At 58.4% G+C, this 11037-nt stretch overlaps 1 protein-coding gene across 2 annotated transcripts; it reads left to right on the top strand.

The window, feature by feature from the left end:
* Positions 1 to 10392, top strand: LMOD1 (leiomodin 1). 2 transcript variants are annotated; one of them, XM_042836417.1, is made up of 3 exons: positions 1 to 448; positions 7493 to 9058; positions 9539 to 10392. In XM_042836417.1, the coding sequence occupies exons 1-3, from the start codon at positions 188 to 190 to the stop codon at positions 9563 to 9565; spliced, it is 1854 nt and encodes a 617-aa protein (XP_042692351.1). In that variant the 5' UTR covers positions 1 to 187; the 3' UTR covers positions 9566 to 10392. The 2 variants fall into 2 exon arrangements, with proteins under 2 accessions (XP_042692351.1, XP_042692352.1); XM_042836418.1 differs by lacking the exon at positions 1 to 448 and adding an exon at positions 601 to 1422.
* The last annotated feature ends 645 nt before the right edge of the window (positions 10393 to 11037 follow it).

Raw genomic sequence — 11037 nt, 5'->3', positions numbered from 1 at the left:
TGGCCAACCCTTGGGCCGAGGGATGTCCCCTCTCCATCCGCACCGAACCCCGGGCTGCGGAGCTGAGATTTAACACTTCAGCACCTGCTGCCGCTGTGGGAAGCAGTTCGAGAGCCTCGGCTCTGTTTTTTTTTCTCTTGCTTTGGGTACCACAACAACCGCAACCGTGTCTCGCCAACGGGCCAAGATGTCCAAAGTCGCCAAATATCGGCGACAGGTGAGCGAAGATCCGGACATCGACAGCCTGCTGTCCACTCTGAGTCCGGAGGAGATGGAGGAGCTGGAGAAGGAGTTGGATGTGGTGGATTCTGATGGAAGCATCTCTATGGAGCAGAGTGAGAAGAACCAAGCAGACAACCCTCCGTCCAGCACGCAGAACTGCGACGCGGTGCTCAACCACCACGAGAAGGAGCCCAGGAAACGTCTGCAGAGGGAGCAGGCGGTGGATGTAAGTCCCATCTCCACACACCGTGCTGCTCCTCGGGCACGGCTGTGTGTAAGAGCTGTTTGAAGGCACTTGCTGAGGAGCGGCGGGCAGTCTGGGGGTCGGGGCAGGGAGCTGGAAGCCAAGAGGGGCTTCTGTGAGCTATCCGAAAGCCAAAGCTGCTGTCAGGGGGCTGCTCCTGACCTCTGCGCAGGGCTGGGGGCTTCAGCGACCTCTGTTCCATGTGGAATAACAGGGGAGAAGTTTGCTGCTTGGTGGGAATCGCCCCAGGAAGCAGGTTTTGCCCTAAGCCCTTTCCTTCCTGTTTTTCATCCAGCTAAAACTCATTCTTTTATTTTGGTTTGGGTTCCATTTATCTCCTTCTCTGCGTCGGGTGAATCCTGCAAGATCTTCATTGGGGCGAGGAAATGTCGTGCCCTTCATCCCATGCCATGCCCTGCCTCGGTGGCAGCCAGTCCTGCTTCCCTGCAACATTGATTGACCTCAGCACTAAGAATATTTGCTATGTGCTCGGTGCGTGGGAGGCTGGGAAGCATTTGGTTTCCCTCGCTTTCCACAGCAGGCTGAACCAGAGTGCTGGACGAGGGAACCGAGGCAGTGATCCTGCAGAGCAGGGGCAGATCTGTGCTTGGGCAGAGCTGTGCACAGCTCCGAGCTGCTCTGCTTCCAATGGTGCTTGGGCAGAAAGGCGAAGGGAGAAACCTCAGCTCTACCTGGCAGTGGCATTTTGGAAACGATGCTCCATTTCTCATGTAACACTCTGTTGAAAGACCACATCCAGGAAATGCTTTTATCAGATCGTTGTAACAGGCAGTGTGATAACCAGCATGAGCCTTTTGTGGCTGAGAGCAGAAGTCAGTACAGAAAGTAGCAGAAGATTGGTTTCACTCTCGGCCATTTCTCCATGTCACAGAGGGAATTCAAGGTACAATAATACTCCTTCGTTTGTACGGAGCCCTTCACATCTTGAAACTGTGGTACGTGTTTCCTGGGACAGGTTGGGGTGGTTTATTTCGTGCTGAGCAGGATCTTCCCTTCGTTAGGGCAGCGCTCACCGGTGTGTGGATGGCGTTGGGTTCATGTGCTGGAAACTGGTGCTATGAAACAGGCTGGGAAATGAAACATCATCCCACAGAATGATGTATATGATCCTAACGTCAGCCTAAACCCACCAGTGGTCAGTCCCTTGCAAGGAGCTCACATGTTGCCTAGTAAACCAAGCAGAGCTTTCATCCTCGAGCCACAACTTGTGTTGGGATACAAGGAGGCGACAGGGAAGCGGTGGCGTGCTGCAGTGTGTGCAGCCTGGGATGCAGCCCGTAATCCCGGTGTTCCCCTCCAGCTCAGGATGTTGTGCCATTCTGTTCTGCTATGGAACCCCAGTCCCGACCTTGGCCTGGGATGCAAAGAGGGAGAGAAGAGAAGGGCAGGTTTCTTTTGGAGCCCTGCGCAAGGGGTTAAGCAGCTCTCCCAGCTCTCCGTGGCCGTGAGGACGTCGCAGCCGTGGCTTCTATATGCGGTGCTCAGCGTGGGCTGGGGAGCAATTCCCACCACACACAGCTCCCCTCCTTGGCTCACTGCCCCGGGCTGCCAGAGCTCTGCCTGCGAGGCTTCCCTCAGCCGAGAGCTGCAGACCACCGAGGGTCTGATGCCCGTCCCTTCCTCCCCTCGTTGTGCATTAGGATGTGCAGAACTCTGCCAAAGTGGGAAGCATGGTGTTTTAAGGGGAAACATTTGGGTCCTGCTGGTCTCCCAGCTCTGCCTGTGGCCTTTTGTCAGTTTCAGAGCCACTCCAGGCACCCCAATTCCCTCCTGAAGGCAGGGAGGGGGGAGGCAGGTCCAGATTTATTGTGACTCCACAACAACACGTCGTCTTTCTCTGTGATGAAAAGGGCAAACTTGGGTAACTAGGAGGCGGTTTATAAACAGCCCAAAATAGATGTGAGCTTTGCCCTGACTTCTCTGCGCTGCACAGCCAAATGCATAGCTGGGCGATGCATTAATTAATTAATCTTCATTTCCTATTGCCAGCGAGTGCTTGGTGCTGTGCTGCTCCTCGGATGCACCGTTGCCTGTGCCTCTGGGAAGGGCAGGTTGGCAATGCTCATCAGTGGGTAAATGAGGTCTCTAATTGCTGCAGCAAGCAAAGGCACAGCGAGAGAAGACCAGGCAGGAAGATGGTGTTGTTTTGAAGCAGAGGCTTTGAGCAGTGTGATTAACTGAGCTGCTGTCACCTGGAATCCTTGCAGCACCTCTTCCAAGCTCCATAGGTGGTCTTCCAAAAACCCCTCTGCCCCTCCTGCCTGCTTTCTGGGCTGTGCACATGCGGGCTGAGGCTCACTGGTGGTGTTTAACCACAGAGGACAAATGGTGCCCTGCTTGTGGTACCCAGCCAGGTGAGGTCCCTGCTTCTGTGAAACTGCAGAGGACCAAATTGGCATTTTGGTTTCGTACTCATGGCCAAATCTGGTTGGTTTTTCTTTCGTGGAACTATCTGGGAACAAAACAAGCTGTGGATTTGTATAGCCAGGACAGACTCGAGGGGAATCGTAACCGAGGAGAAGCAGCGTTGTATCATTCCTGAAGCATCTTACTGCTCTGTGACTAACGCCGCTGGATTGGAGCTCTGTTTATCGACCCATCCCCCTCCCAAGGATCGCTGCTGCCCCCAGGCTCTGCCTTTCACTCAGCCACATGAGGAGCACGGTTTCCAGGACGGTTCTCTTCCCAAGGCTCCCGTTGTGCCAGGAGCGCTGTGTGCCTGCGAGGCACCCGGCCCATCTAAGGGCACGAGTGGCAGAAGTGCTGTGCTTCTGCTCAGCCCGCAGCCCCGCCAGGAGCAGCAGCTCTGTATTTACACAAAGCACAACAGGGATGCAGACAAACCCGTGGAGATGTTTGGAGTGTTGGGCTTATATGGGCCGAGCTGCCACAGGCAGGGAGCTTTATTATCTGTTTATGTTTTGCTGATAAAGAGATGCAGGGAGCAGGAAAAGAGCTGCAGGCGGCGACGTCTCGCCCTCGTTAGCAGTGTGACACCATCGTTTGTGTGCTGCAATGCTCTCTGTGGCTCAGAGCTGCTACAGATCGGCCGTGCTGCCCACCCCAGGTTTTGCCATGGTGGGAACAGCAGCTGGGTGCCACCAGCAGCCACCAGTGACTTCCATATGCAGGTCCTGGCAGGGAGGAGGCATCCACAGGCGGCAGCACGACGCGATGCTCTGCTCCATCCCTTCCTGCTCATCGTCCTCCTCAATCCTCCTTCAGCCTGGTGCAAATGAAACGTCCAAAGGAGGGCTTGGAGATGCACACCTTGCCCCTTGCAGCCCCAGCTGGAGAGGGGATGAGCAGAAGAGTGGCCTCAGCTTGAGAACCTCGGACTCCCCTTTGGTCTGTGCAGGGAAGCAACGCATGGAAGAGGAAAACCCAGGCTACTAAAACCAGCTTTTGTCAGAGAATGAAACTTCCCATTTGCAAAGTAGCCAGCAGCTCTAAGGGCTCTTTGGGAAATGGCTGCGTGTCTCTGTGGACGAGATGGGGCTGTGCTGCTCAGGGAAATGCCGTGGAGGCTTTTGTTATCTGCTGTAATTCACCAATGAAGGCAAAGCAAGGCAAAAATCAGGGCCAGGAGCCGGCCGGTCCCCAGAGGACAGCACTGTGTCTCAGAAGGAGCATTGGCCTGGGAAGGGTGAGGATGTGTCCAGCTCTGGGGTCAGGAAGGATGGGCCAGAAGGGAAGGGGACAACGGGACATCTCACAGAAATGACGGCGATGGCTGAGGTGGGATGGGGAGGAAGCCGTTCACGTCGCTCAGTGCGTCACGCTGGGGGTCACGCTGGGTTTATGTGCATCCCTTGGCAGTGCTCAGGACCTCCCACTCTTTCTTCGTGCCAAAAAACCCCAAAGTGCCTGGGGACAGGGACAGCTGCAGGCAGGGCAGTGCTGGGGGCACAGATCATGGGAGATGACCCCAGCTCACAGCTCAGGCTCGGTGGCTCTCCGGACTCAGGCAGGGTTGCTGCATTTGTCCAGGAATGTCTTTGGTTACTCAACATTGACCAGGGAGTGCAGGAAGGGAGCAGCGTGGCTCACTTCATGTGGATCAGCTTGGGTAGAGCAGCCCTCCTGCATGCCTGGAGCGTAATGGCACCCGAATACCCAGGAGCATCGAGGGCAAAACAAGCTTCGTTTGGACAGCAGGGGACATCCCTGTGTCCTGGGGGCTCCACGTGCCTTATGCCCAGCTCCCTCACCCCTTCTCCCATGGCTGAGCTGCAAGATGGGAGTGTGGATAAGCCCTGCAGCCTCTGCTGCATGCAGGCAGGACGTGTGCTGCTCCCTGCCCCCAAATCCCCTCTGCCACTTGGGATTTGCACAGTTCCCATGGGCTGCAAAACTGTCCTGTTGGCTGCAGGGGGGTTGGCTGCAGAAATGGCTCAGCCATGGCTCTGTTGCTGGGGAGGGAGAGTCACGAGGGGACCCCTGGGCTCTGGATCCACTTTATGTGCAGAAGTTCACCCTCATCGCTAAACTTGTTCCTGGGTTAACAGAGTTCAGCTGCTCCTGCTGTCCCTTGTTGCACTGCTGTGCAGGAGAGCCGTGTGCTCCCCCAGTGTTCCACAAGAGCAGACACCCCCACAGCTGCTCACAGGACCGTGCCCCTTTGCTCAGAGCCCACATCCTCATTGCCCCCCGTAGCAAACAGCACCTGGAGCCCCTTTGGAGCCCATCCTCATTTCCCAGCAGTGCTGACAGTTGGTCTGCTCTCGTGTTGTTGATGGGGCCCAGCTCCCCATGGCCCAGCTCCCCATGGCTCACACCGTGTTCGCTGGTGCCCTGAGCACGTGGCCGCTGCAGCGAGGCAGCAGCCCAGCACTGTGATGCTGCCCACGAGTGCCTCTTCCCAGGACATGCCTCCACAAATAGCTGCTCGTTGCTGTGTGCTGGCCCCCTCCAAAGCCAAACATTTATTCTGCTAATGCATTTCTACTGCTCCCTTCTGCCAGGGACTGATGCAACAGCAGCACCGTGCCAGTTGCTCTCTCCCTCCATTTGGGCATGGGTTTGGAGAGCCCCCGTGACCCCCAGCCCACCCCAGGAGCCCCCCACTCACCACGCACCCAATTCAGCAGGGCAATCCCCCCATCCCTGCCACCTCCCAGTCCCAGACACTCAGATCCATGCTGTTCTCCACCCCAACCCATGCGGTGGGGCTCCAGGTGCAGGGTGCAGCCCTTTGCTCACCCACGGCCCCACGGCAGCTCAGCACAGGGCTCAGCGTGCAGCCCGGTTCCATCTGCTCTCACTGGGCTGCGAGCGCTCAGATTCCAGGCAAGAAGTTCCTGGCCTGCTTTGCCTTTTAAGGAAGCATCTGAGTGGGTTTGAGGGTTGCAAATGCTAACAAGCAATGGCAATGCTCATTTTAGTCTATTTAGAGGAAACGGGAAGGCATTTCAGTTCATCAAAACACTGGTGATTAATCAGCCCGGTACCAGGCTGTTTTCATTAGGCTTATTTTTAAAGGTCTGACACGCAGTGTAAAAATATTCCGCTAATAATCATGCTTGCAGCGGAGGGAATGGCACAGAGGGGTGCTGAGCGCCTGTCCCTGGGTGCCCGAGGTAAATATGGGCTGCAGATGGCCATGGAGGGGCTGTGGGGATGGCCCAGGCCACGCTGCAGGAGGCAAAGGGAGGAGCAGGGAACGCGTGCATCCCTCCTTTCCCCTTCCCTTCCCTTTCCATTTCACCTTCCCCCTCCCCTTTCCCTCTGCTCTGGACACGTGGGGGCAGATCAGGGCACAGTTGCTTTAATGATAACAGCACTAACGATGTGATAACAAGATAAGAGAGACGGCTTCGCCTTGCAGGGCTGATTATTTCACTCTGGTTTTGTCTTATTTGGAGAAATCCACTGCCTCCTCTAAGTATGGAAGGTTTTGCAGCTCCTTCTCCACAGTTTTCCTCCCTTTCTTCGAGATCTGCTCATTCTTGGCTTCACTCTGCTTTGTCCTGGGGAGTCGGGGAGCCCCCAACCCATCACTGAGCTGCAAGCACGGGCTGGAAAGGAGAAGGCTTTTTGGAGCCCTTGGTGTGGGGCTGGGGCTGCTGCCTGCAGCTTGAGGAGTGGAAGAAAAAGAGCTGGGGAACTCGGGAAGCTGCACAAGGAACTTTCATCCTCAGACATCCCCAAACTTCCAACCCAGGACATCTCCAAACGCCTTCGAAAGGCACCTCTGGGCTCAGCGTGTGAGGCAGCAGCAACCCCCAGTTCCCCATCCATCCCCACCGTTGGGGCTGTGGACGTGGCTCCGTGCCTCTGCGCCGCCTGCCCTGGTTCCGCGCCGGGGAGCCAAGAAACGTCTTAGCTAAACAAACAGCTTCATCCCAGATGGCATCTGTGCTCACGCCAGGTACACGCTGTCCCTGCTGCTGGCCCGGCCAGTTCTTCCCACCAACCAGCAGTCCCAGAGGGCTGGCATAGGGCTGGGATGGGGCTGCTGTTGGGACCTGGCTGCTATTTGGGGGTTCGAGGCACAGCGCTGACCCTCACGCGCTCCCCAGGCGTGGAGCGAGGAGAAGGAAGCCCAAATTGCCAAACTCAGCTGCAGGCTTTGCTGCAGGTTGTGCCCTGCACTGCAGGCTCGGCCCCAGCACTGAGCATCCTCCTGTGCCAGATGCATCCTTCATAGCACCACCCTCAATGGGGTGGAGGGGTCTCACAGTCGTGCTGCTGTTGCTGGAAGTGAGTGCTGTGCATCGCTCCGGGTACACGGGGAAGTGAACCTGGGCTCCTGCAGTCTCTGCCTGGTAGGGGCGCTCACAGCAAGGCTTCCCCTGGAGCCGGGTTTGGTTTTGCTCTGCAAAACACAGTCAGGAGCTGCAGTGTGGTGTGAGAGCACCCAGCTGGGGGTAGGGAGGCTTCCCAAGGCCGGGCTGTGCAGAGCAATGCTGGCTGTAACGTCTGGGATGTGACTGAGAGCTGGGTGGTGAGGCTGGAGCTCAGGGAGCCTGACCTGCTAACACCTCCATGATCCTCTGTTGTTAGGAAAGCAGGCTGGACGAGAAGAAAGATGTCAAGAATGGAGAAGAAAAGGGAAAAGAAGCTCCTGCCAAAGACCTGGCCAGGAAACGCGATACAGGAGTGGGGAAAGACCCTAAGAAGGAAGAAAGTGCCCAAAAGATGGAGCCGAAAACTAAAGGGGAGGCTGAGAGCAAAACCAAGGACAGGAAAGCCATCAATGACAAGGTGAAGGCCATGGAAAACAAGCTGATGGGCAAAGACAAGAAGGAGGAAGGGAAGGGTCCAATAGCAAAGAAGGGTGCGGAGAAGGACAAAAAGGAAGAAAGGGGCTCAGCATTAAAGAAGGATGTGGGGAAAGATAAACAGGAGGAGGAAAAGGGCTCAGCGCTGAAGAAGGCTGCAGGGAAGGATAAAAAGGAGGAAGAGAAGGGCTCAGCAGCAAAGAAAGAGACAGAGAAGGACAAAAAGGAAGAAGAAAAGAAGTCGGCATTGAAGAAGGGCACAGAGAAGGACAAAAAGGAGGAAGAGAAGAGCTCGGAATCAAAGAAAGAGGCAGAAAAGAACAAGAAAGGTGAAGAGAAGAAAGACAAAGATAAAAAAGAAGAGGAAAAGAGCTCCGCTTCGAAAAAACCCAAGGCAGATGAGAAGGAGAAACCGCAGCCCAAGGTGGCAGCAGAGGGGAAGGAGGAGCCCAAGGCGGCAGCGCAGAGCAGCTCCACGGCCGCCCCCAGCAGCGCCCCGGAGCAGCCCAAGGAGGACGAGGCCTCGAGCATCTTCGACGAGCTCATCGAGAAGGTGAAGAACAACGACGCCGAGGTCACCGAGGTGAACGTGAACAACTCGGACTGCATCAACAACGAGACCTTGGTGCGCTTCACCGAGGCGCTGGAGTTCAACACCGTGGTCAAGCTGTTTGCGTTGGCCAACACCCGCGCCGACGACCACGTGGCTTTCGCCATCGCCATCATGCTGAAGTCCAACAAGGTGCTGACCAGCATCAACCTGGACTCCAACCACATCACGGGGAAAGGCATCCTGGCCATTTTCCGGGCGCTGCTGCAGAACGACACGCTGACGGAGCTGCGCTTCCACAACCAGCGGCACATTTGCGGGGGCAAAACGGAGATGGAGATCGCCAAGCTGCTGAAGGAGAACACCACGCTGCTCAAGCTGGGCTACCACTTCGAGCTGGCCGGGCCCCGCATGACCGTCACCAACCTGCTGAGCCGCAACATGGACAGGCAGAGGCAGAAGCGCCTCCAGGAGCAGAAGCTGGCGCAGGAGCGCGGCGAGAAGAAGGATCTGCTGGAGGTGCCCAAGGCCGGAGCCCCGAAGGGGTCCCCCAAGGGATCCCCTCAGCCGTCCCCAAAAGCGTCCCCCAAAAACTCTCCCAAGAAGGGGGGAGCCCCCGCCGCGCCACCCCCCCCTCCTCCTCCCCTCGCCCCGCCGCTGATCAACGAGAATCTGAGGAACTCGCTGTCGCCGGCCACGCAGAGGAAGATGGGGGACCGGGTGCCCATGCAGGAGAAGAGCTCACGAGATCAACTGCTGGCGGCCATCCGCTCCAGCAACCTCAAACAGCTCAAGAAGGTGAGTGTGGGGTGCAGTGGGGCCAACAGCGAGCAGCACCGCGGGGTTGATGTGCTGGCTGAGGTCGTTCTGGTGGTGCGGCAGACAGTGCTGGGAGCAGCGCGGGGCCCACGGTCCCTGTGCAGAGCACGGGTCAGGGACAGACCCAAATCCCTTTGCTGAGCACACAGGGCGGGCGGATCCATCCCTCGGCACAGTCCCCAGGAGGGCGCGTGGGGTCAGGAGATGCTGTGTGGAGTCAGGGGATCCGTCCCTTTTAGGCACAAGGGGTCAGGAGATCCATCGTGGCGCAAAGCCTCCCTTTCCCAAGGCACTTTGTGTCCCCGACCACGCCGCCCTGAGGCACGGGGACAACCAGAGCCTGGCCAGGAAGGAGCAGTGACCCCAGAGCTCTGAGCGCCCCCAGCAGCATAGGCTCACCAGACCCCATCAGCCTCCACCACCGATCCATGCTGAGTAACGGGACGTTTCCTCCGGCAGGTGGAACTACCAAAGCTGCTGCAGTAGGGAGAGAGACGCTCGCCTTCCTCGTGACTCTCGCCGTGATGAGCCCTTGGGGACCCTGCAGTGACCGACGCCGAGGAGCAGCGATCTCTCTGGGACTGATGGAGGAAGGGCCGGGCCCGAGGAGGGCCGGCGTGGTTGTTGGCCACGGCGCGTGAGAAAGACCTCGTATTTATTGTTTGTACAGTTGTGATCCCTCAAGCTCTTTCTGTTGCCAGCACCGTGCCCCGCACTGCTTGGGGACGCTGAGGAGGGATGGGGAGGGATTGGCTGAGTGTCCGCTGCCACATCCCACCCCAATGCAGGGAAAGGGGCAGAAGGGAGGTGACAACGGGGCTGGGGGTGCCACGGGGCCAGGGGTGCACTGAGGGGCTGCATCCCCCAGCCCCATCCAGCCTGAGGCGAGCAGATGGGGACAGGCGGGTCATGGGGACGTGGCCATGGTGTGTGTCCCCATGGGGTCCCCGCGTGGCCAGGAGGGTGATGGGGTGAACATTGGGTGGTGTAGGGGTGGGATTTGGGAAGAGCTGGAGCAGGAGAGGGGGACACAGCTGGGGGTGACCCCAGGGCTGTCCCACCACCCCTGCAGGACATGACCTGACCTCTCTTAGCAGACATTTGTCTCCATGCAGGGACTGAGTGATCCATGGAACTTTGGGGGGGGATAGCAGCAAGGGATAACACTGTCACCTGTAGTGTCACCCACAGTGTCACTCCACCAACCACGGGCATACGTTTGGGGCCGCAGTGCCTGCCCTGGTGCAAAGCCTCGCTCGTGGTCTGTACACCGCGGCCACCGCATCGGCAATAAAGCTTCACCCAACGCTTCAGTGCTCCTCAGGGACAGCGGGGGGACAGGCAGCCCCTGGCCAGCACACCGTGGAAGCTGGGGCCGGGGCCAGGTGGTGGCGTGGGAGGGGGCGCTGGGAACACTTGCAGATTGTTCACGTTGAAAAAGACCTCTAAGATCACTGAGTCCAACCGTCAGCCCATCCCCACCACGCCGACAAACCACGTCTTTAAGTGCCGCAAAACAGGGACATCACAACCAGGCACCCTGGAGCCATGCGGTCACCCCAGAGCGGGCACCTCGGGGCACCCCAAAGGGCACCGTGGGGCCAGCTGGGCACCCACACAGCCAAACACAAAAGAGCCATCTCAATCTGCGCACCGCGACCCGGGGCATCGGGGACCCAAACGCGGGCACGGCGCTGCCGCTCCGAAAATACCCCACCGTGCCGCACGCTCAGGCCGCCAGGGGGCGCCAAACCGCGCGGGGCAGTACAGGGCCGGGCCGCGAGGCGCTGTACCGGCGGCTCCCAGCAGGGGGCGCCATACCGCGGGTCGCACCGCCGGCAGAGCTCGCGGTGCCGCCGCCCGCCCCGCCCCGCCGCGCTGCCCCCCCCGCTCCGCTCCCGCGGCGGCGGCCGCTCGGTGCGGCGGCGGCGGCGGCGCAGACAAAGGGGCGGCGGTGC

The sequence above is a fragment of the Centrocercus urophasianus genome, unplaced genomic scaffold (genome assembly GCF_019232065.1).
Source record: "Centrocercus urophasianus isolate 14NV4802_14NV808 unplaced genomic scaffold, USGS_Curo_1.0 seq_6, whole genome shotgun sequence".
Lineage (NCBI taxonomy): Eukaryota > Metazoa > Chordata > Aves > Galliformes > Phasianidae > Centrocercus > Centrocercus urophasianus.
Note: the sequence above shows the minus strand (reverse complement) of the source record. Positions and strands in the feature narration are given on the sequence as shown.

Excerpts from the sequence above, each read along its gene's own strand:
- LMOD1 (XM_042836417.1), top strand. The coding sequence starts at position 188 with ATGTCCAAAGTCGCCAAATATCGGCGACAGGTGAGCGAAGATCCGGAC. Across the intron at positions 449-7,492 it reads AGAGGGAGCAGGCGGTGGAT|GAAAGCAGGCTGGACGAGAA; the intron begins GTAAGTCCCATC and ends CTCTGTTGTTAG. Across the intron at positions 9,059-9,538 it reads ACCTCAAACAGCTCAAGAAG|GTGGAACTACCAAAGCTGCT; the intron begins GTGAGTGTGGGG and ends TTCCTCCGGCAG.